The sequence below is a fragment of the Dermacentor andersoni genome, chromosome 1 (assembly GCF_023375885.2).
Source record: "Dermacentor andersoni chromosome 1, qqDerAnde1_hic_scaffold, whole genome shotgun sequence".
In the NCBI taxonomy this organism is placed as follows: domain Eukaryota; kingdom Metazoa; phylum Arthropoda; class Arachnida; order Ixodida; family Ixodidae; genus Dermacentor; species Dermacentor andersoni.
In genome coordinates, this window is record NC_092814.1 from 353,117,618 (window position 1) to 353,143,097 (window position 25,480).

Sequence of the window (25,480 nt, forward strand, 5' to 3'; positions counted from 1 at the left end):
ACACCGCGGTCGCTAATAAATGTCCCCACCTTATATTCTGGGGTCTTACGTGGCAAAACCACGGTATGATTACGAGACACGCCGTAGTTGGGGACTCTGGATTAATTTTCGTCACTTAGGGTTCTTCAACGCGTGCGCCCAATGCACGGGACACGGCCATTTTTGCATTTCGCCCTCATCGAAATGCGGCCCCCGCGACCGGGATTCGATCCCGCACCCTCGGGCTTAGCAGCGAAACGCCCAAGTGCACTATACGCCACCACGCCTGATGCAGTTACCTTCTCAATGCGCGCTAACAATGACTGTAAACGGCACAATATTTTTTTTTTTTCTTGCGAGCCATGGTTCAACTTGCGTTCGGCGCATACAAGCAGAGAACACAACGCTCCTAAATTTCTGCAAATCATTCCGGGGCACGATATGCGCGATTTCGACATTTCTTTTTTTTTTTAATCTGCGCTTCGTAAGCGCAAGCCTATGCGTCACGTGCAGTTGCGTAAGATCGTCACACAATGTTTAAACAAGGAAAAATTCTTCCTGGCGCGCAAAACGTGGAAGGGAGCAGGCGAGAGGTCACAGCGCACAGTGCGCGCATGGCGGGTGTATAAACGCGATGAGGGGAAAGGATACGGAAAAAGAAAGGAACGGGTGAAACTGCGTATGGACATGTACGAGAACACGCGTCACCTCTAAAAATAGCGACATTCATTATCTAGTAAGTTAGCAGTGCGCGCTCTCCAATGCAACACTTCTTCCTGCAACCTGAATAAGAAAGGCTTCGTGAATTCCACATGCCCAAGCAAACTGTCTACACAAACTTTGTGGAGAGCTTTTGTGGGCAGCTCTGTTTAGCACCACCTGTTGTCGCCCATAGTTCAGAGGCATCAATGTCCTCACCTGCTTTTATATTTAAAGATATAGTAGAAACACGAGCAATATATCACTTGCTGGTCTCTTTCTGACTAGAAGTTTCGAGTTGCAATTTACGTAATACAGTGTCATCCTACGCATAATCATATACTACTTTGCTACCACCAATACAGTAGTAAATAATTAAAAGAACAGTTAAGTGACGATCTGCTGGCGATGTGCCGAAGCTAAGCTCACCCCATGCGTACATAGGCAATCTCGCTACTTAGCTATGCGATAAGTATACGCGAAAATTTCTCCACGTCGGCGCAATCGAATCTTAAGCTGCCCGTTGTAGAGGAAATACGTCCTTATTCATTCGTACGAAGCCGTCTCACCTGCTTTCCAATAGCTCGCCTTCGAAAAAAAAACACCGCTAAGGTCGCAGCGATGGCTCCCGTTCTAAGCACGATGTGCGCAGCTTGGATAAACGTTTCGCGCTGCCGCCATCACTGCGACTTTAGCGACGGCGGCAGCGCGAACAGTTTAAATTGCGGCGCGCGTCGTGCTTAGAACGAGTGCAGCTAGCACGGTAATTAGGTTGTGACCGTGACAATTCGTGCTTACAAATCCAGGCGCTTATACTATAGAGTTGCGCAAATGTTGTACCTATTAAATACGAATTGAATAGTTTTTTTGTTAGTCTACTCCTACTCGATTCGGGAATCCACTATACTAAGTAGGCGACTGTCTGTCTGCTCCAGTGCTAAGAGGGACAGCAACAGTCCTTGCTGTGTGCAGGGAGAAAGACTGACGCAAACTGACGCAAGGAGAAAGACTAACGCAAGGCTCGCGCTAAAGCGCGAGCCTTGTGCGCATAAGAACGAGTTTCTGCACAACAGCACAACAGCACAATGCACAACAGCAGCCAGCCGTTGGCGAGCATGTCTCGTCTTGGGCAGCCCATGTATTCGCCGTCTCGATTTAGACAGACCAATTTATCATTTGACCTATCTCACCATGTTTGGATTCCTCCAAAACGATGCGCGGCATTTTAGCATTGCATTTAATAGCTTTCTAATCGAGCGCTACAATCTACTAAATGCGTTTGGCAGGCGCTGTTCCGTTTTCTTTATCATTACCTTTATTGGTCATCGTTAACCTGATGTGATCGTACTGCGTCGCGGTGTACCTCTACCAAACGTAAACAATTTTTTTTTTTTCGTTGCAGAACACAATCCACAAAAAGGTTCACCTTATTAGAAATTGCAAATGTTCGATTCGATATTCAACGGCCATTTTTCTCAAGCACTCGGAGCATCCATGTGATCTTTATTCCATGAATAAATAAAATCGCAATACATAAATAACTAAAATATAAAATTAACATAAAAGCGAACTCTTTACTCGACGAAACAATTAAAAAAGTAAAAGTCGCAAAGTTGAACTGCGGCACGCAGTTTTTGAAACAAATTTATGTGGTTCTAAATATAATTAACAAAGACAGATTGTGGGAAAGATATATCAACCGTCTTTTCCGACAAATTAAACAATCATGCAAAGTTTCGCATGAAAAAAAACTATTACATATAACGTTTTTTTTGTTTTTTCTTTTTTGTCTTTTTTTGTCTTTTTTCATATTCTATATTTATATATCGCTAAGTGCACGATGGCGCACTTAGCGGTGCGCCCGAAGATTCATGGCGTGCGGCTCAGGCTGCGGCCGCTCTGCCCGCTTCGCTCTGCGCGGTGCCTCGGCGTCGCGTTCGAGGTGTGGAAGGACCTGCTCCACCACAAACTGCTCGGCCGACGGGAAAGACAGGATGACGTCCATCCAGGCGGAAAGTCGGCCGCGAGAAGAGGAGGGCTCAATGACCTCAGTAACCTGCTTTGTCTTGGGCAGCTTGTGGAGCAACTTCATCAGCAAGTAATGAAGCCACAGCACGTTGGTATGCGGGCGAAAGGCCTCCCAATCGTCACTGCGAGAAAAAAAGGAAGCAATAGAGCGAGTAAGGTGTGTGTCGTAGATTCGTTTACTAAACTTGAAAATGGACAGTCTGCAAAGAACAAGTTGTTTAAGCGCAGCGCAAAAAAAAAAAAAGAAAAGGAAGGCGGCAGGGACACGAATAAACCCACACTGACATGCGATACTTTCAAGTTCGCGCGTTTGCGTTCTGCTTTTTCCGTTCGTGTTTTTATTTGCGCCATTCCTTGCATCGCCATTTAGCACTTTTCTGACATCTGAAAGGATGTAAGTACACTGTCATTTTTCTTTATTTCAGTGCCTATCAGTACAGTTTTCTTCCTCATTTTGAGTCATTTGCATCAGTGTTTCGGGCCATACGAAAGTGAAATGAAGGAGCCAGAAAGGAAATGCTTTCAATGTACCTACCTGAACTAAACGCTATACATTTTCATTGATGGAGCTATCGACCTAATAATCAAATTCGCTGATCGACGTCCATGCCTGTTAGCATTTGCGCTATGATGGCTGAAGGACGCCATATTCTTATCCATGGCCAATCAATAAAGCACATGGTGTTGCGCTTATTGAGAACAAGTTTCGAGCACATGGTTGTATTTTCACATATTCGGATATTCAAATCTATTGCACTGAAAGTTGAACTGCCAGAAAATATTTAGTGTGAAAAAAACAAAGAGCGCTGCCGGCACTCAGAATATCGCCGAAGCCTTCGTCGCACTCGACTGGTCCGACGCTGGGCGACGCTATTTAACCGACTGTCGCGACATAGCGCAGCTTAGGAACTTTAGCGGCTGCAGTTTGGCGGCCTTCAGAGTTGTAGATGCCTACGACAGTTGTTAAATGAAGAGGGATTCTTCGTCTGTGCGAAGGCACCTAAAAAGACCAAGCACCCCGCGTAGCGAGCAAAGGCCCGGCCTCTGGCATCCATTAAAGAGAGACACGTGTAACTTTTCATTCGGTTTGGGAACGCCAGCTGATATGTGCAAGACGTCCGTCTCCGCAGGACGTCCACCAACTTTGCGGGGACGGTGTAGCCAGTGCTGACTTCGCCACAGTAGGCGCTCTGCTGGCTCGGATTCTTCAGTGCCTTAGTTGCCTCGGAGTTCTCGCACGTTGCTGTACGATTAGCAGTGTTTCACGAAAGAAAATGCATTGTGACGAAAAGCACGGCGGGCTACGCAAATGCGAAGGCGTGGATAGCTTATAGCACACTTTCACAACGCATGAAAGCAGCAGGATCAAAGCTGTGCTCATTGCAGTGTGTTCATCAGTATTCGCGCGTTAACTATAATATGTGCCGGGTAGATAATTCAAGCAAAATCAAAGAAAAGCGCAGTTACGGTGGTGCTTTATCTGTGTTTAGTGTGTTCTCACAACCATATGTATGCATACAATTGCGTACCCTGGACACGACCGTACACGCAATGCATCCGACTCGTAACTGCGGCTATCTCCAATGAGCGCAAATCGAGATCAAGTCGTGATGGAACAGCGACCGCGGAGACCGCAGCAAAGCACGTTAGCCAAGTTGCGCGCCTTTTTCGTCCACTACTACGCGAGTCTGACAGGCATGGGGACATCTTATGGCAGCATATACAATAGCTAACGTTAGCCAAGCTCTTAAAAATAAAATTTAGAATATAACGAGGACGCAACCAATGGTATTCCGTCAGCAGTGACGTACCGCAACAGGAGGATTCTTTTTCTCCTAACTATGGATAGATACGTTAAATAACGAAGCTTTTAATTACTGGTTTGAGGGCGCGAATTTTTATATAAAAGTAATAATTGCGTTTTAGAAACACCCGCTTCAGTTTTCAGTGCGCTGTCTCCCGTAATTTTTTCCGCCTTATAAAGAAAACGCGCGAAATATGAAAGTAGCCGCACTGTTAGATACTTATCGGCACATACCCTTACGGAATTGTAATATATTAAAACATGCCATCATAAAGCAATCATAAGCTACTTAGAAGTTAATTTACTTTATAGCCGGAAACACGGATTTTGTAAAGGGATGCGAACTGTAAACCATTTGCTTGAAATTGTGCATGGCTTGTCACGGTAATTAACTCCACCCTGCAAGCCGACGCAATTTTGATTGATATTGCTACCACGACCCACATTGTAAGTTATTCGAAAAGCTGAATTCAATAGATATTCATCCCAAAATAATAATATGGATTGAAGCATATCTTTCGAACAGTGTGCAGTATGTTTCAGTAAACAATGTCGATTCTAGTCATCCTAATGTTTTATCAGGCGTAGAACAGGGATCCATTTTGGGACCTTTATTTGTTCATTTATGTTAATGATATTTATTCATGCGAAGATCCAGGGGTTACACTGAGGTTATTCGCCGATGACTGCGTGACCTACTGCACTGTGCCAGCCTGAAGGACCAGAAAATTTAATTACGCCAAATTGCTGACTTGTTTGGCTTGGGACATGGAAATAAACGTCAAGTAAACGAAGTTCCTCACGGTAAGCAGAAAAAAAAAGAGCCTTTTTCAGTTGCCAAATATCGGGTACTGATATAACACAAGCGTAGGAACTGAAATATTTAGAAGTCAATTACACACGACCTAAAATGGGCGCAGAACACTGCGACTACATGCACCAAGGCATTCAAACAATCAGGATTTCCTCTCCGAAATTAGGGATGGCATCACCACAGGTGAAAGTAGCTTACAAAACCTTAGTAGCGCCAATTTTTGAGTATGCAAGTAAAGTTCGGGACTCCAATCAAGCTTATCAAGAAGCTTGAAAAGTACAAATTAGAGAATTCAGGTTTATCTGCGGTAAGTACTCACGTCACGTCAGTGCAACTGCTTTACATGCCAAGGGATGCATTTGCCCCTTCGGCAGAATATCGCTGCAATGAAGCTTTTTTTCTTTTGTATTTTATGACGCATCAAAATTGACAAGGAAGACCACCCGAAGCAACTGTGGCGGTATTCTGGTCGAAACAACCACAACAGGTGCATTCGAGCGTCTATCGCACGGTGCAACACTTTGAAGAACTATTTCCCGAAGCAAGAGAACTGTGGAATACACTGCCAAACAGTGTTGTGAATGTTGGTGTTTTTTTTATCAAGTTGAAATAATTCTTGTACCACTGCGAGATTGGTGAATTGGTTTTGTTACGTGCTTGAATTCCATGTATTATTCCGTCGACCATTTCGCGCTGTGAGCATTAAGTTTTTTATTTTTTATGCTCCTCTTTATAAACTATTCTTTGCAGTGTGCTGCCACTGTTTTTGTACCAACCACGGTTATCCATTATCTGTACCCACTTCCTGTATGAGGCTTAGAAGGCTTGCGGTATGAATAAATAAATTTTAGAAAGACTTATCAGATCACCAAATGGTCTGGACCAAATCGTCTTGACCAATCTGTCTGTAACGGTTCGATATCGCTTCCAGTTTCCCCCTTCTACAGCACCACTATGCCTGCAAGACTTTTGGCGAAGCTTCTGTAAGAGTTCTGCCTGCTTTGCACTGTAACGAGCAAAATAAAACAGCACGCGTATTGCTTAGCACTCATTTTAATGTCGCTTGTATTGAAAACCCGCAAAGGCGGTCAAGAGCGTCGAGATTCCTTAAAAGCACTTGTTGGGCTAGTTGGTAGCTGTTCATTATAAAATATAATGACGCCAAATAAATGGACACACACAAGAGGCGCCCTGTCCTGTTCCTCTCTTGTGTGTCCGTTTATTTGGTGTCTTTATAGTGTTACGGAAGGATGAAAGAAGAGAAGAAGAAGATCGCGGGACGCTGGCTGCTGCGTGTTGTTGGTGGTCAGCCATCTTATCTAATCTGACTCATTTTGCATATATATTGTAAATACAATCTTCTATACTCCCAACATCCCGTAACATATTGGTGAGAGGTGCGGGGTACTACGGCTGGAAACGGAGCTCCGCAGTGGACGTCGCATCAACGTCCGCACCATGACCGACGGTGAGCACTCGGGATCAACGTCGTTGTCGCCTCCTACGTCACCGTCGCATGCTACGTCGCTGTCACCTTCGGTTGTTGTGCAACCCAAGGATCCTGAAACTTTCTGCGGGACCGATGGCGCCGACATTGAAGAGTGGGTGGCTATGTACAAACGCGTGAGTGGAATCAACAGATGGGACCCTACGCTTATGCTAGCTCACCTGTTCTACCTAAGAGGCACGGCAAAGGTGTGGTACTAAAACCACGAAGAGGAGCTAACCAGCTGGGACCAATGCAAAGAGAAATTGACAGAGTTGTTTGGCAAACCAGCCGGCCGTAAAATTGCCGCAAAGCAGGAACTGGCCTCCCGTGCCCAATCCCCCACGGAGTCCGATGTCTCGTACATCCGGGACCTGCTGGCACTTTGTCGTAAAGCCGATCACGACATGACAGAAGCTGAGAAGGTCGGGCACGTGCTTAAGGGCATTGCTGACGACGCCTTTAATCTGTTCATGTGCAAAAGCTGCTCTACAGTTGATGCTATCATTAAAGAGTGCCGACAATTCGAGCAAGCCAAAAGCCGACTTCCCAGTACTGCCGCAACGTCGACGTGTGAAGATCAACCCGCACAGCAGCATGCATCGCCATCAGAGCCCGTGGTGCGAATCGTTCGACGTGAACTGGATACGATGGCGCCCGCAGATTTCTGTTCGCGTAGCGCTGATGCTAGCATATTTTCCGTTCCTCTCGTACAAGCCATCGTTCGCCAGAAACTTGAAAACATTGGTTTACATTCTGTATGTGCTGTCGCCAATCCCAGAGCTAACGAACGCCCTTCTATTTTCGCTCCACCCCAACTCTTCTCTCCGCATTATCACAACCCGACTGAGGGGAGAACTGTGGACGACCAGCCGATCTATTTCACCTGTCGCCGCATTGCTCATGTCGCCTGATACTGTCGCAACTCGTGGCCCTCAGCACCTCGCACGCCGACCAACCAGAACCATTTTGATGCAAATGTCCGCAATGTTTCGCCCACCGCCGAGTCTAACAGCGCCGACAACTCAGCTCGGGACACGTGGTACAGCCGCTCACCATCGCCGCGCGGACACCAGTCTCGTTCATCTTCCCGTTCGCCGCAGCCATGTCGCCTTTCGTCCCCTGTGGCTTTTGGCCGCACCCTTTTGGAAAACTAGGAAATGGAGCCCTCGGATGTGGTGCTGCATTGCCGACTACTGCAGCAAATACTCTGTCTGTGCCCACAAGGAGAAGTATAATTGACGTTAAAATAGACGGCGTACCTGTCCAAGCACTCGTCGACACTGGAACCCACATATCCGTGTTGAGTGCTAGCCTACGTAGACTGTTTAAAAAAGGTCTCACCCCAGCAGCTGCCCGAGTGCTTCGTGTGGCTGACGGCGGCGTACTGGTTGTTCTTGGAATGTGTACTGCGCGTTTAAGTATAGCCGGCCGCCCTACTCATGTTCTCGTTGCTGTGATCTACAACTGCCCTCACGACGTTATCCTTGGATTGGCCTTTTTATCCATTCATTCTGCTCTCATCGACTGCGCGACCGGCGTTCTTCAGTTAAAACTGCCTCAACTCGCCGATGCTCCGAGCACCACCCCAGCGCACTTGTGCTCGCTTCACGATGTGCGTCTGTAATCCGAGGCAGTTATTTATAAATAACTGACGGTCAAAGTGACGTATACGTCACTTTGACCGCCCAGCCACAGGTTCCTGACGGTGAATATATTTGCTTCGCCCAATCATCGACGTGCTTTTGAATCGGAACGTTGCTGTTCTACATACGCTGGTCACGGTTACTAATAACGACGTCGTTCTACCACTTCTCAATTTCAGCCTGTGCCCTCAAATCATTCCGGCCGGCATGTACTTGGCCAGTGTTTCTTCTGGTTCCGAATTTGATATTGGGAGTCTGAATGCCGAGAGTGGTTTATTAGCACCAATTGCAACTCACAGCTCTGGTTCCTTAACGGAGGACTTCGCGAAAATGATTGCACCTGACCTCACCTCTGCACAGGCCACGGACATACGTCTCCTACTTGAATCGTACAGTGACATCTTTGATTTCGGCGACAACCCTTTAGACCAAACATCTGTTGTTCAGCACCGCATAAACATTGGAGACACGAATCCTATTCGTCGGCGTCCCTATCGTGTATCGCATGCTGAACATCAAGTCATCCAATCAGAAGTGGAAAAATTGCTCCGCAAAGAGGTCGTCGAGCCATCAGCCAGTCCTTTGGCTCCGCCTCTCGTCCTTGTGAAAAAGAAAGATGGTACCTGGCGTTTCTGCGTTGATTATCGCCACTTAAACAAGATCACGCGAAAAGACTTCTACCCACTACCACGTATCGATGACGCCTTGAACTGCTTGCACGGAGCTAAATACTTCTCGTCCATGGATCTTCGATCTGGCTACTGGCAGATTTCAGTTGATGCAATGGACCGCGAGAAGACGGCCTTGATCACGCCGGATGGCTTATATCAGTTCGAAGTCATGCCCTTTGGCCTATGCAATGCTCCTGCGACATTTGAACGTATGATGGACTCTTCTGCGAGGTCACAAATGGACCACCTGTCTATGTTACCTAGACGACGCTATTTTTTCTCCCACGTTCGGCAGCCACCTTACCCGACTCGCTGCAATTCTCGCGGTCTTCCGAAAAGCCGGCCTTCAACTTAACTCCACGAAGTGTCAATTCGGGCGCCGTCAGCTTACCATGTTGGGACACCTCGTTGACGCATCCGGTGTCCAACCAGATGCAGAAAAAGCTCCCGCAGTAAGCAGTTTCCCTTTGCCACGTTCTGCTTCTGACGTGTGCTGCTTCGTCGGCCTGTGTTCTTACTTTCGCCGTTTCGGCGAAAACTTCGCCAACGTTGCTCGGCCTTTGACAGATCTTCTGTCTGACAGATCTTCCGTCTACACTGACGCAAGCGGCCATGGCAGCGGCGCTGTTCTCGCCCAACAACAGAATGGTACCGAGTGCGTGATAGCTTACGCCAGCCGCCTGCTGTCACCTGCCGAGAGGCTTTAGTTTGGGCTGTGGCCAAGTTCCGGCCATATTTGTACGACCGCACGTTTTCGGTCGTCACAGATCATCACGCACCTTGCTGGCTGTCTTCCTTTCGGGACCCGACTGGACGGCTTGGCCGCTGGGCTTTGCGGCTCCAGGAATTTACATTTAGTGTCCATTACAAGACTGGACGCCTCGACAAGGACGCTGACTGCCTCTCGCGTCACCCCTTGGATCCCCCCGATCCTGCTGCGCATGATCCGGTGACCTGCGTGATGGCCTTTACTGACATGACCGACATGCGCGCTGGACAACAACGTGACGAATCCTTACAGTCCATCGCCGGAATGCAATCTGGCAGCACTGACGGCACGTACCGCATGTTCGTACTGCATGACGGCATCCTCTACCGCCGAAATATCAACCCTGATGGCCCTGAGTTGCTCCTTGTCCTTCCTTGTCATCTGCGGTCCATCGCTCTCGGACAACTTCACGACGCATCGACGGCGGGACACCTTGGAGTTTTGCGTACATACGACCGCGTACGAAGCCGGTGCTTCTGGCCGGGTCTCTACCGCTCCGTGGGTCGTTATGTCGCCACTTGCGAATTGTGTCAGCGCCGAAAGAAACCTCCCCTGCCACCTGTCGGACTACTCCGTCCAATTTAAGTTCCCTCTCAACCGTTCTTTCGCGTAGGCCTTGACCTGCTTGGCCCTTTTCCGACGACGACTAGAGGGAATAAGTGGATCGCTGTCGCTACTGATTACGCGACACGCTACGCTATAACAAAGGCGTTGCCGACTAGTTGCGCAGTACACGTCGCCGATTTTCTCCTTCATGACGTCATTCTCCAGCACGGCGCACCTCGACAGTTACTTACAGACCGCGGCCGCTCGTTCTTGTCTCGAGTTGTGGACGACCTGCTCCGCTCTTGTGCCACTGAGCGCAAGCTGTCCACCACCTACCACCCACAAATGAACGGCCTTACGGAAGGTCTCAACCGGACAATCACAGAGATGCTGTCGACGTATGTCTCCAACGATCACCGCGACCGGGACGCCACGCTGGCCTACGTGACGTTCGCGTATAACTCGTCCCGACATGACACCACAGGATATTCACCCTTTTATATCTTTTGTATGGTCGCGACCCCACACTGCCGTTTGACACCGTCCTCCCTTCTGTGCCACGTGTTGTAACTGAGTACGCTCGTGAAGTCATCGATCGCGCTCACATGGCACGTCAAGTCGCCCGATTCCGTTTATTAGCCTCGCATCATGTACAAAAAGAGTGTTATGACCAATGCCATCGCGATGTCAAGTTCGCGCCAGGTGCTTGCGTGCTCCTTTGGTCACCATGTCGTCGGGTTGGTCTCTCCCTGAAGCTTCTCTCTAGCTGCACAGGGCCTTATGAAGTCCTACATCAAGTGGACGACGTAAATTACGAGATTCCGCCGCTACAGTTTGATGCATCCTCAAGTCCGACGCCTGTTGACGTCGTGCACGTTTCGCGGCTGAAGTCACACTTCGCTCGCAATTCTTCGCCTATAACATGCGCCGAGGCGGCGCTTCACCACCCGGGGGTCCTGTTACGGAAGGATGAAAGAAGAGGAAGAAGAAGATCGCGGTACGCTGGCTGCTGCGTGTTGTTGGTGGTCAGCCATCTTATCTAATCTGACTCATTTTGTATATATACTGTAAATACAATCTTCTGTACTCCCAACGTCCTGTAACAATATTTTACTTTCGAGATTCTTTGCCGCACTTCGAGTGAGGCGAAAAAAACTAGTGTAGAGTACTCCTTTAACGGCACTCCTCGCAACCCCTGTTTAGCTTCAGAACATATAAGCCCCATAAAAGAATGAATCATTGCTTTGTGTCAAAAAACGGAACTGCATAGTTGATTGTGCATCTTTTTCTTGACGTGACGGGGACGAGACCAGAGACGAAAATTAAATCAGATCACTCATTAGGGTTCCAGCCTCAAAAGCAATAATTCGGCTTAGCAGACAAACCAGTTATAACCACTTCTCTACAGCGCCTTAAAGAGAAGTTTCTGAACGATTTGCCAAATGAGGCATTCTCCATTACATCAAAAAAGGCATTGAAAACCATGATTTATTCACTGTAACATGGTTGCTTCAACATTTGTCACAAATGCTGTTCATCATTTCTAAAACATATACATCTTGAAAGCATATTTAGCGCAAGCAAACAAGGACGGAAGGGAGACAACACCACAATGCGCTATCCGGTGTTGCCTCCCTTCCGTTTACCAACACGCCCAACAAATGGCAATGTACATCCTGCCGTCGATTGTTGATTCTTGCTATATGTTTTGCTTCTTGTTCGTGTTAAGCTTCCTAACTTAATTCTCCTGCAATGTCTCGCCAGATGTCTATGGTAAAGCAAATATTGCACGCTCGTCCGCTGATTTTGCCGGGCCAAGTCCCTCAAGCCACTTGTGGTTTTGACAGGCCCGTTTCTTGTTTTCTGTATTCACTTGTGCAATGAAAATTATCATCATTATCATTAATGATTACGAGTGGTGTATGGGCCAGATATGGCCAGAGAGCGCCATGCGAGTGGCGAGAATTATTAATCGCGCTAACCTTCTGTTTCTTTTCATACATCACGGAATTCCTGCCCCATACTCCTGAAGTTGCATCACGTTTCGCATTCCGCGCAAGTTCACCAGGGAACATGGACCTTTTCATGTTTCCTGCCTGTCATCGACACTCAACTGTACAGGAACGCTTAACCTTATAATATGACAAAGCCAATTTTCAAGATCTCGATATTTTTCATAACTCGCTGTCAATGTAGAACTACGGAACAACAAAGCAAAGCTCGGAAACGAACACACTGTTCAATTGCATTTTCCTCTTTTTCTTTTATATTTACCTTGCGCTTCGTTACGTGTATACTCTTCTTTTGACAATTGCCCTTTTTTTATTATTATTCAGCCTCTTTCTGCCGGCCACGGCAGAAAGCGCGTTCGCTTGCAAAATGGAATGTGCCTGGCACTCCCCCTATCCGCGCACTCCGTAACAACAGCGCAGCGCGTGGCGATTTTGCCGCTCCGGTCACCACTCACTTGTGCTAAACTTTTTCCGCTAGGACTGTACGAGCAAGGACTATATTGCCGTGTGAATAAAGGAAAGTGTTAACCTAGTGATAATGCAAGACTATCTCAAGTAGTAGTGCCATAGTTGCGAAAATCCTTAGAAGTACGTGACGTCACACCAACTCACCGGCGCTGTTGTTCGGGAGCGAACTTCGAAAACGCAGTGCCAGACGAATCGGTACTGGAGAGAAACACTGGCTTACCCTCACCCTCGAGACATGCGGGCACTTTTGCAGTCGCAATTAGGCGTGCAGCGATTTTTATTTTTGTAACGCCTGCAAGGCAAATACGTGGGGCCGTGAACTCGAAAAACGATCTTACGCTAGAGCTGGGCGTAAGATTATTAGCGGCGGCTACCGGCCAATGGCAAGCAGCACTTACGAACAAAAATCTGCGCATGCGGGCCATGGTTTTTTACCAAGCAGTCTCACTCCGCTCACCCGTTGTGCTCCTTCATGATCCGGTAAATGTCGTACTGGAAGCTCCCCGTTCCCTGGAAAATAGCGGAGTCTTTGGAGAGGTCTGTGAAGTACACCTGTCCACCTGGGCCGAAAAAAAGGACAGATGCAAACTTTGTACATTACGCAGGAAACTAAAGAACGACGTACACAATCTTGTGGTGAAAGTGAAGGTGTATTCATGTCCTTAGTATAGCATTTGACCCCGCATTTTGGATGTCATCGTCTATGCCGGAATAGATAAAATAGCTGGGATTAGGAGACATGGCACAGCTCAATGAATGAGTAGAGAGAAATGAGCATACGTGCTTTTTAGGTTATCCTATTCCTCTGCATAAACATGCTTACTCGCTTATATATGCAAGGCAGCAAGCTCTCTGAATTTTGTTATAAACCCCTGTCCACCTTGGGTTTCACAGACTTCCTTTACAAACAGCGGTGCCAAGAAGACAGTCGAATGACGTCGAAACCACGGTGTCCTTGCGCGGGCGAGCTTAAATTATTGGCACCGTCCAGGTCGAACTAATCGCGCAACTATCGATCGGCGTGTTTGAGAATAATTCTGCCCTCTGTGCCTAGGTAAAAAAAGAGAAACGTAATCCCAAGGATTGGCGAAAAAGTATTCCCAGGAATTTAAGTCGTCACACGTGGTCACTCACGTAGGGGCCCTGAAACCGGAGGACGCCTTGGAATAAGCGCAGCGCTTTTTGAGGAATAAACGTATATTGCGGGATTTACCGTCCCGAAACTCCGAAGTGGTTTATACGACTAGGAAGGGACACGTAAAGGGGGGGCAAGGCGGGTCAGCGATATAAAATTTTGTCCCTTTGGTGTTCTTGAATGTGCGCCAAAACACGGCACTACAGCGTTCTTGCATTCCGCACCCATCACGAGGAATAAATTCCGGAATTCTTCATATGAAAGGATTCACGCTTTGAGGCTTCTCACACTGCCCTTTAACGCTGGGCGGGCACCGGTAGCAATTCATGTGGTACTACATCCTCCTATAGCTTCGGCGTACGTATATATGCATACATATATATTTTTCGTTCAATTTCTATTTCGCGGTACGTTGGCTATCACTTAAAAGTTAACATACAATTCTGGGGTTTTAAGTGCCAGAACCACGATCTGCATATGAGGAGCGCCGTAGTGGGGGACTCCGGAAATTTGGACCTCCCGGGGCTCTTTAACGTGCGCCTAAATCCAAGTACCGCGGGGGTATTTCGCATTTCGACTCCATCGAAATGCGGCCTCCGTGGCCGGGATTCGATGCCAGCGACCATCACTTGCATACGGGCGCACGAACACCGGTGGAAACACGCGACAGGCTGTCGCAAAGCCACGGTCGCCATAGCGGGTCGCCTTGGTCTTTAAAGGTCCCGGGACAGCGCAAGCAAAGCCGGCCGAAGCGTTCGCCCAGGGTGGCATACCTATGCGCGTCCGCGACAGCGTGTAGTCGATGACGGATGCCTTGACGCCAGCAGTGCGCACTCGGATCTTCCGGCCGTGCAGCACGAACTCGGCGAACTCCTCCTCCGTGGGCTTCACCAGCACGTTGTCGCAGTGGAGGTCCCGGTGCTCGAACTCAAGCTCGGGCTCGGCCACAGCCAGCGAGCAGGCGACTTGCAAGAACACGCTCTCCAACTGCTCGATCGTTACCTGCATGAGGGCAGGTGCGCCACGCCCCTTATATAGCCCCATACACGCCCCGCAGGACTGCCTTGGCGAGTAAATACGCGCAGTTCTCGGACAAGTATACGTACGCTTGTTGTGGTAAATACCAGAAAACTCTGCGCCGCTTTCCTGTGAACCGTAAGTGCTAGCTATGTTTTAAGGAACAACTTTTGACGACCGCGGTTCAATTTCGGAAAACGCGGCGAAAAGTTTGTGCAAGAAGGCACGGCAGTTATACGAAAAAAATCCAACATGATCCGGTCTGGTGGCACCAAATCGTTAAGTGAAAACGTATCCTTTCTTTTTTTTTTTTAACCATTAAGAATGACACAAGTTGGGTAATCCTGAGTTAAAATCTTATTGCAGCACTGCATCTGGATGGAAAAAAAAAACGACTGTAAAAGTATACGCCACGTACACGTTGGCGTATACGTCATTGCACTCTTTTGCTCCTAGCTTGATTCTGCTTGACAATACCGTGATATTTTTTTACCTGATGCGGTACCATTGCGCGCGAGAAGCGTTAAAACCAGCTAAAAAGCACCGAGGACAGCGCGGGCGGGTCTCCAGCCTAGACACGAACGATGTCGATTTGTTGTTTTCGGCAGTGTGAGACCACGGAGTAGACCCGGTGGAAAATCTAGTTTTTTCCTTCGTTCGCACCAAAATATGTGGAGCAAATCGAGGTACTTTTCGAGGGTTACGCGTACGTGGCCAGTGCTCCCGAACGAATTATTTGTGCGGCCACGTTCAAGACTGAATTTGTTGTCGACAAGAGCACAACGTATATGGCAGACCGCGCGTACGCCGATTACACGAGAGAAGCTTGCAACATAACGAAGCCTGGAGTAGCGGTGCGGTTTGGGGGACGAACTGATTAAAGACACGCTTCATATTTAGAGTGGATGAAAACCCGAAGGATGTTCGCAGAATGTCACGTGACACGGCTCGCCAGCGAGTTGAGGCAGGTTCGTAGAGTCGCACAGACTTGCGCCGATGCCCTCAGTGCACGTTCAATTGGTTTAAGTCTCAAGAACGCAGCATGAACTCCTGTCTACATCTGTTCACCATGCTCGCTACAGACAAGCTGGCATGGCAGACAATTTCAGCTGGAAACAACGCTTGTGCGGGGCGGACACACAAAAACAGACATGGGCGATGTGCTATTTCTGACTTAAATTTTATATCGAAATGTGCCATTTCGTGCGTGCACTGAACAAGGCAAACCAATCCACTGATACAAGGTTTATTGCATCCAGTTTGGTACACGTTAGAGAAAAAAAAAAGAACCGATGTACCGAAACTGTCCTCGAGCTGCTCCTGAAAACACAAGGCGCGTCTGCTTCGTTACACCGATCACAATTACTTCCTTCAAAAATGCAATTACCGATTACTGCCCGACAAAAGTCATTCTTTCTCAAAAGTAATCGATTAATTCTACATTGCTTTCCCCATATATTTTCTTTATTTTTCACAGATACAGTGAACGGAAAGATGGCCTGGCATTTTCAATTATTTTTTCAAAGCTTTTGCGGGCCTTTTTGCCTCGTTTTTTGTTGAAAAGACATCAGCAGCGACACTGAAGACTCGCTCGATGTGCGCGCTGGAGCGAAGGACCCTGTTGTAACGCACGGACACCTCGCGCACAAGATTGTCAATTACTCCGCGTCTGTGTCTTCTACGAAGCACGACGCTTCATTGTTACGGGACTTGAAGCTTCCTTCCGGTGGGCCTATGCAAGGCTGAAAAAAAAATCGTCCGCAGGCCATTTCCTGGCATTAATGTCCTAAGCGGCCGTCGTTATCGATAACTTATACCAGCACTGCGGTTCAGTTCGCTGGCTAACAGGTGAGGAAATCAATTCAACCGCAACACACCTTGCGGTAAAAGTCGACAGCAGTGCGATTATCATTGAAGCAATGCAGCGACGCACGCGTACTGCAGCAGCGGAAACCCGTTTCTCTTGCGCTTCCCACTGAGCACGCTGCGGCAGGTGTCAGCCTCCGCCTAATCTGCACTTTGTGATTCGGGTTAGGTTCTGTCCAGCACCAGACACACACACACACACACACACACACACACACACACACACATAATTGGCCACATGCGCAACGACACATACCAAGTGACCCAAGTTGGTCCGACGGTTGCTTTCGAACTCTGTTCTCTCTGCACAACAGCCCGATGCCTTTGCCATTTTTAGCATATGGACTACCGAGTCATCCAAGTTGGTGGGAAAGCGGTTAGATAAAAAGTCCCCTGAAATAGCGTGTGAAGTTGCCAGAGAAAGCGCGTAGAATGCCGAGCTCCTGGGTGTGCCTGTCAGAGCACGCGCGTCCGCGAGGCTGCTGCGCAGCACGATATCGGGCCAGTGTAGTTTTCGCCAAATTCACGCTCTCAAACCGACGTGGCCTGTTACCGCTTGACCTTTAAAGAAAGCACCTGCTTACTTGTGATTACGGAAAAAAAAGTAAGTGAATTACAGTGAGCGTTACCGATTAAACAATGTAATCGTTAATTCACGAGGTTAACCAAAAATGTTATTAAGTAACTACGTATAATTCATTACTTCGAAGTTTCATTGCAGCCCATTCTCGGGTGCGTGGATAGACGTAGTGCGGGCGGCGAGATGGCTAAATGACAAGGCCGTAAACAAAAAGTAGTCACATGAATGGGCATCTCTCGGTGCACTGTCGTGTCTGCGGGCGTGAGACAATGTTCAGTGCTGCACAACATCGTTGAACAATGTAACACCACGACAGCGACTCAGTGGACCAGCTGCGTGGCGTAAAAGAATGGATAGAAACAAGCGGGTGGAAGCTATGCCCGATTGCGAAGGTTGCAAGCTATGTCCGTTAAAAATTAGATTACGCGGTTTTACGTGCCCAAACCACTGATTATGAGGCCCGTCATAGTGGAGGACTCCGGTAATTTCGACCACCTGGGGTTCTTTAACGTGCACCTAAATCAAGCACACGGGTGTTTTCGCATTTCGCCCCCGTCGAAATGCGGCCGCCGTGGCCGCGATTCGATCGCGCGACCTCGTGCTCAGCAGCCCAACACCACAGCCACTGAGCAACCACGGCGGGTAAGCTGTGTCCGTCTGCATCATTTATGACCTATCTGAACTCTGCAGAAGTACGGGAGCGGTTATATTCCCTTGCATATCGAAATAAATGAGTCGCGAGAAGGCCATCGTTTATGTCCATGTTTCTGTGTCCTTGTCACTTAGCGATATGCGACTCCCTGTAATGTCAGTGAACAAAGTCAGTCCCCTCTCGAGCCCAAAAGTCTGCTTTCATAACATCAGCCTCGTCACTATACGCCTCGTTTATCTTGCATGCTGCGTTCTTACCTGCATTAGTGACTCGCATCTCTGTCGCCATGCGCGGATACAACACGTATTTATTTTTTTTTCAAGGGACCCTCCCACCTCGACTGACAAGTCACTGCTTCAAATAAAGGTGTCATTCGCAGTACTACTGCATAGAGAAATCGTGCAGTGCAGCTCAGAAAACACGCCATCAACAGCGGACAGTTGCAAGTGAGAGTCTACGCGTGGTTTTAAAGTGCAACACTAATTCCTGTAGCCCAGGCCCCATACCTTGGAGCGTTCCAGCGTCTTTCCTCCGAACTCGAACTCGAGCAGGACGTAGTGTTGGGTCTCTTGAAATAAGGCTGAAAAAGACCGCCGAAATAAGTACGGAAGCGGGAAACAAGCATACCAATATTTTGGCACGAACTTCGCAAGCAAGAAAAAAAAAAGGGCTCCGAAAATTCTGAACTCACAGTTATGAAAACTGCGGCGGATCACTTGCCATGTTAAGAATCCAAGTCATGAGACATGTAATTGTTCCTCTTTCACCGTGGCCGATGTGCAATGCATCGAATTGTTGTTAGTGCAATCGAACCACATGACACTTAACCGAAAAATGGACGCACCCATAGACACCGACAGGGTGTTTCACTTTATCAAAACTTTTAAAACATGCAAATGCTACGTATAGCTGGACCGAACCATGGTAACGTCGTTTTCCGTCACTTGGATACACTCAGACTATTTTTGCATTCCGCCTTAAGTAAGTTGTCTTAATGAATTTTTTAAATGTTACAATTAGATGAAAAGTGTCAATGAGAAAATTGCAGAGCGACACGAACTCCCGATACAGCTTTCTCTTCCTCAATACGTGCTACACAAGTGTTTTTCAGAGCATGAAAGAAGCCCGTGAGTGCACGCAAAGTACCCCGAGCGGCCAGTCGCGCGGCAATTCTTTTTGTGCGTTTTTGTGCAATCCCGCATTATTCGTAAACAATATCTGATGGAAAGAAATGTTTTAAGCAGACATTCTCAAGCAAGCGCCAGAAGTATCGCACAAGTTGTGTTTTCCAACACTTATTTACGTGCTTTGTGCCATTACAGGAACCTTGTGCTGTTATTCTGTCATTTGATATCAGTGTTTCTGTTCATACATTTATTCGCAGGACACTGAATATAGAAAGCACTGAAGCACTTTTGTTTCATACAACATTCGTGGAAACTATAACTCTATTAAAGGTTCGCTGTCGTCAAGGGCACGCAACAAACACCGGAAATACAACCAGCCTGTGCCAGCAGCCACAAATCAATTACTTGACTGCAATATAGGGAAAACATTGGGAAGGCGGGAGATGGAAATTCAAGACGATGAGCAAAGCGAGAACAAGGTAAAAGCGGGAGCCAACGTTTCGACAAGTGCACTTGTCTTTTTCAAAGGGACATCATTGGAACATGGTTCTTCTAAAGGGGAGAGTGTTAAGTCGGGTGGGCGAGGCAACGACCGAAGGTGCGTTAGCGGCGAGGGTGTAGAATGGAGATTGACACGCGGCCGTGTCCATATATTCCCCCTTCATTATCTGCTTCGCTGGAGATCAGTGGGCTATCGTCTCTCTGAAAGAGATGATAAAAGGAGCGGCAGAAAACGGTGCTCCATTCTATTCTGTTCTCCATTCCATTGAAATGAAATAAATATCTAAAGGAAACAAAGAAAGGGAGGAAAAAAATACACTAGGCAATGAAAATAACTAAGTGCTGTTGTCTATAGCCTGAAATTTAGCTAATAGATTCTAAAGCTCCCTTTGAAACGTTTATGCCTATTGGTTACAGTGTCTTCAACTTATGGATGAGGTATGATTCTCTGCATTTTGTTTCTCGTTCAGAACGGAAATTCCACTGTAAGTTGCTGGGTTTAAGTTCACCAAAGTAATGACCTGAAATTAAACTACATCTTACGGTCAAATTTCCGTTCTCAACGAGAAAGAAAATACAGAGAATCATACGTGCGCGTGTTTTAGCTCGCATCAGTGCTTTTTGCGTGTCGATCGCTATCCTGCGGTGCGATCACTCGCGATCTTCTCTTGCGGTAACCGTATTAGGAAGACCTCTTGCTCTTCCTTGCACAGTAAGAACAGACACAATATCCGCAATTACGTAAACATTCTCAGAGCCATCAGCGTACCAATTAGCGTACCAAATTCATTGCCTTAGCTAGTGTCCATTGAGCTGCCTACCGAGCTATCGCGGCAACATCTGTCCAGCCACTTCTAGCGCATCTGTGCGCAGAATTAGCCCTCATAGTGCTATCCAGCGCCGCTCGGGGCGAAGCGGTGGCGCCTTGAATGCGAGGATGCCTTCGTCTCAGCAGCGCTACCGCCGTGCAAATGAACATTGACCAACTCACCCAGTTTTATATCCCGATGCAGTACCAAACTAAGCCCAGCAACGGCAATTAGCGCGGACTTTCCTGGGTCAGGCGTGCTCGGAGAATTGTGGGGCCTGTCTACGCATTTGAGAGGTCATAGCGACGCTGGCGTGCGAAGATGACGTTATGCGCATCACAAAGGAAAAAAACAATTTTGGTTTCTTTAGATGAGATGGTGTTCGCTGAAAGAGCTTGTCGCAGCATCACTAGTCTCAGAGCCGCACTGAAGGCTGAAGTTTGTCAATTTCTCTACGAGCGTTCGGGCCCAGCAAAGTACGCGCAGAAAGACTCCGAAATAAATCATTTGTATAGCGTACATTTACAAAAGGTAGTAAAAGAGGCAAATTTGGGGGGAACTGCCTGCGCGAGCTTTTTTTTTTTTTTGCTCGTGCTTTCGCTCTGCGCCAGAAATTTGAGCTCACTAACATCTACAACACCACACGCCATAAAAAACAACAAGAACTACGAAGCCGTAGAATTTTGCCCCTTTCCTTGCATATTCTGTAAAAACCGGAATGTCATAGACTGCGTATTCAATTTAGTCAAAATTTAGATGTTGATTAAATTATAGACCATGATGGGTTTGATGTAAACCAACAATAAATAATTATGTTTAGACTCCATCCCCCCCCCCCCAAAAAAAAAAAATATACAGAACCCCAGGAAGATGGCGCAGTGCAGAGACTCAACAATGCATGTTTGGTATAAACAACACAAGGGGTGCAAGAAAGCAATAAATCGCGTGCATTGTACTGGAGCCCTTTTAACATTTGTGGTATACAGGCAAAGGAAATATTGTTCTTTTTTTTCTCTCTCTCAAAATGCCAATATCTGGTATCTTCGGCACACCTTTCTACGATATATACCACTCGCCAGATTACAGTGAAACATTTACAGTAACACTGTAGTGCTAACAGTCAACATTCATTAACAAAACATTCTCAATAAATCATATTGGCGTAAAAAAAATCTTTTAGTTTTCTCATATATACCGACAAGTTTAGACATTCTTCCTCGCAGGCTGCTAATACAAATAAAAATTTAGGTTCTATTTGAGAACTGTTACATATCAAATATACCTGACCAATCAAATGGTCATCCGCCGATTAGTTTCCGAGAAAGGGTACACTGAAAGTAGAAACTGCCTAGAATGTGGCACATAAATACAGAAACTATTGGAGGTGCTATGGCGGAAGAACTACTGTACTTTAGGTTCTTTCAGCACGCAATATTTTGAACTGACACACGCAATAGTTTTTTTATGACAACGCTGGAACCAAGTCGACCCATTGACCTATCCTCCGTTAAGGCATTTGTATAATGTGGGTACGGGCTGTGAGCGCGAACAGATTTTCCACCAAGTGTTCTTGACACCACAAAATTTGCCTCTAGCAGACTACTGCAACTTTGCTGCCGCCGGTGAGGCTCATGGAACAGTAAGCATCGCGCGCAAACTTCGGATGAAAATTATCATACTATAGCGTTGTTTACAAAAGACACTAAAAAAAAAAAGCCACTCGCTGTTTTGGGGAGGCGACAAGCAACCATGCTACATTCGTAAGAAAACAATGTTCGCGTGTTAATATGCGCACTACAGATGCAGTAAATGTTTTGCTTGCTCCGGCGTGCGCGCGTGCCATTTGCACATTTCATGCGGAATACCAATATTTCCGTGCAATGAGCGTAGCAAATGCGCATCAGGGGCGCGATCGGAGATATTTTGTTCGATACGCGTTCTGTTCAGTTGCTGCAACGTCACAAAGTTGCAGTATGCAAAATTTGTGACAGCGGGGCGGAGAGAGCAGCCAATCAGGAAGCGGTGACCTCCCCGGAAGTTTACTTCCGTCGTTTGTCGTCTGCTTGCAGACAGTATACTACAAAACGAAATGTTTCTCGTCTTCCAAATGAATGAAATCGTTACCTAAAAAAACGTATTTTATCTTCTCAAGCCCAAACACGTTTTCAAATAGTAGTACGTGTCACTACTGCAATTTATAACTATTAGGTTCTTTGCGTCGTCCCTAGGTGGTGTCGCGCACAGCGAGAAGAAAAAAAGAAAAAAACGACGGGAGGAGTGGCGCACTTTTCAAGGGGCAGCGACAACATTCCAGTGGCTCGCTGGCACCAATGATGTCGATTTATCTGTACAACCAACGAATTATTTGTTTCGAGAAACAAAAACGACGCCGGAATTCACTTTCTGCCATTTCTTCAAACGCGTTTCGCACCGCCACCCGCTCTCCTCCTTCCTCTAGAAACGCCAGCGCAACAACAAAAGTTCCCAACGGAAGCGCCATTTTCTCGAATTAAACTATGGATTGGATTCAAACGTGCTATTCCGCAGCCGAAAGAAAGCCGAAAAGGCCACCTGTTGGATCCAATCCAATCCACCAGACGCGCCATGCGAAGCCGTATGATCGCTCCAAACTTCTCAACTCCCGTCGCGTTCGGACGAAATGCTCGGTGGGCGGATGATTGACAGGAGCGTGTCGTCATTTTGACGTCACCAAAAACGGGGCGGCGCCCCGCGGCTGGCGACGTCGGCGCGGAGTAGGCCAATCGCGCGCGCCGGTAACCGAACGAACGCGCCGAACAACCATCTCCGATCGCACCCCAGGTCACCGAGGAAACGGTCGTCACAATGAAATGCTTGTTGTAGAACACTTTAAATGGAGACGAATGGTAGGTAATAGGATGGACATACCGCTCCAAATTCGCGGGTATTTCTTAGTTACGAGTGAGACGAATCATTGAGTGCCGACACAGATGCTCCCGTGACTGTCCTAGCTTACACGCGAACACACCCGTGCGTGCTTACTGCGGGTGTGTCACCTCCTGCAAACTCGTGCGCTGCCTCGTATTGGTACGCCGAGCATGGATTGGCTTGAAGACGACGCATATAAAATGTCAAGGTATCAGTTCAGCAGGAAAAAAAAAATCAAATTATGGGGTTTCACGTGCGAAAACCACTTTCCGATTATGAGGCACGCCGTAGTGGAGGACTCCGGAAATTTCGACCACCTGGGGTTCTTTAACGTGCACCTAAATCTAAGTACACGGGCGTTTTCGCATTTCGCCTCCGTCGAAATGCGGCCGCCGTGGCGGCCGGGATTCGATCCCGCGACCTCGTGCTCAGCAGCCCAACGCCATAGCCACTGAGCAACCACGGCGGGTAGTTCAGAACGAAGAACGGAATAAAAAGGCAGTAGCGTATAGTTCACTTGCCGGGGTCGCTGTTCTCGGAGCAGAACTGGTTGTCGTAGTCGTTCCAGCTCTTCATCAGGACGGGGTGGTAAGTTCCTTGGACACAATAAATTCTGCAACAGAGGACGACCCCATAACGGCGGTGCTATATCAGGGAGTGCAGAGGCGCAAAAAAAAAGGAAAAAAAATGACGCGGGAGATCGTTTCGCTTGTCATAAGCCCGCCGCGTAACTTGAATGCGACGCCTGCCAACCAGTCTGCGGAAGCCTGGACGGACTGATGAAATGGTTCGTCAGTGGTCGGAGGGACGCTCTGCCATTAGTGATGTCCTCACAATCGTCTGTTTGGGCTCGGTAGATTATAAGGAATGTAGCGAAGCGAAAAGGATATTCACACTATGCCGTACACGAGTCTTGTCATGCAGAATACACACTTTGCGGCGCCGTAAAGAAGCGATGGGCAATAGTTCAGCTCCGGCAATAGATGCGACACCGCCAACAAAAGCTCTCGTTATGACAGAGAAACAAATCGCTTCGCCAATTTATCCGTGGAACTGAACGCGAATGTGGGGCCGTATTTTGTAGAATAGAACAAATACCTTCCTCGCATTCATTTCCTATAGTCCGTTCTGCCGAGTGGCCGATCTGAGCGCTAACGGAGGCGGTATATACCTTAGCGCGAGCCGACGACGAACGGGGGAAAAAAATGAAGTTGTTTACAAACGGCCCCCCCCACAGCCTGGAGATTTGTGCTTACACAAATTTCTCGACGGATCCGCCCGTATACTCACCTCTTCAGCTCGATAAAGTTTGCCGACTGGTTGGTCTCGTTAAACCGCAGGTTGCTTAGCTCCCTGGAAAATAAATAAATAAATAATAATAATAAGAAGAAGAATACTAAGAATAATAATAATAAGAAGAAGAAGAAGAAGAATTTTTACTGCCACTAAAATCGGCAAGAAAAACATTTATTTATTCTACTTAAAACAACGGAAATTGAAGTAAATATTACGCTACAATAATGTTCTGGAAGTTAATTTGACCATAGCTCCTTTAATAATTCTTTCAGCGTGCTTTTCGAAGACGCGTTAAAGATATCATCTGGTAACTTGTTCAAGATGTCCGATGTCCGGCACATATTAGCGTCTGGTCGCACCATACCTTCTGGCTGAACGATAAACTACATAACGGACGTGTTTTCGAAGTTCCCTTGTGGCGGCGTTTTTTTTTTTTTTTTTTGAATGCCGAATTGCAAGAATGTTTGACGCCAGCTGTTACGATAAGAAATGATTGAAAATTCGGTAGACCAAGTTCACGGAAAATATTTGCAGCTTTTACTATTAGGGAATTGTAGGCAACATTTTTAAGAATTTTTTTTTATAATCCTGTATATCCTGCATCTCCAACCATCCGAACAGAAGCCGAATGCCGTACCTCAACATACTATAACCCAGTACATGTGCAA

At 47.3% G+C, this 25,480-nt stretch overlaps 1 protein-coding gene across 2 annotated transcripts in view; it reads right to left on the reverse strand.

Moving 5' to 3' along the window:
• Nucleotides 1-2,161: 2,161 nt before the first annotated feature.
• The window catches only part of LOC140212783 (uncharacterized), a 50,038-nt gene continuing 26,719 nt past the window's right edge, over nt 2,162-25,480 (reverse strand). For both annotated transcript variants that reach the window (XM_072285844.1, XM_072285843.1), the window contains 6 exons: nt 24,807-24,869; nt 24,038-24,129; nt 18,679-18,752; nt 14,831-15,059; nt 13,380-13,482; nt 2,162-2,828 (listed from right to left, as the gene is read on the reverse strand). In XM_072285844.1, the coding sequence (XP_072141945.1) occupies nt 2,528-2,828; nt 13,380-13,482; nt 14,831-15,059; nt 18,679-18,752; nt 24,038-24,129; nt 24,807-24,869 (862 nt within the window). In that variant the 3' untranslated portion in view covers nt 2,162-2,527. The remainder of the gene's footprint in view (nt 2,829-13,379; nt 13,483-14,830; nt 15,060-18,678; nt 18,753-24,037; nt 24,130-24,806; nt 24,870-25,480) is intronic.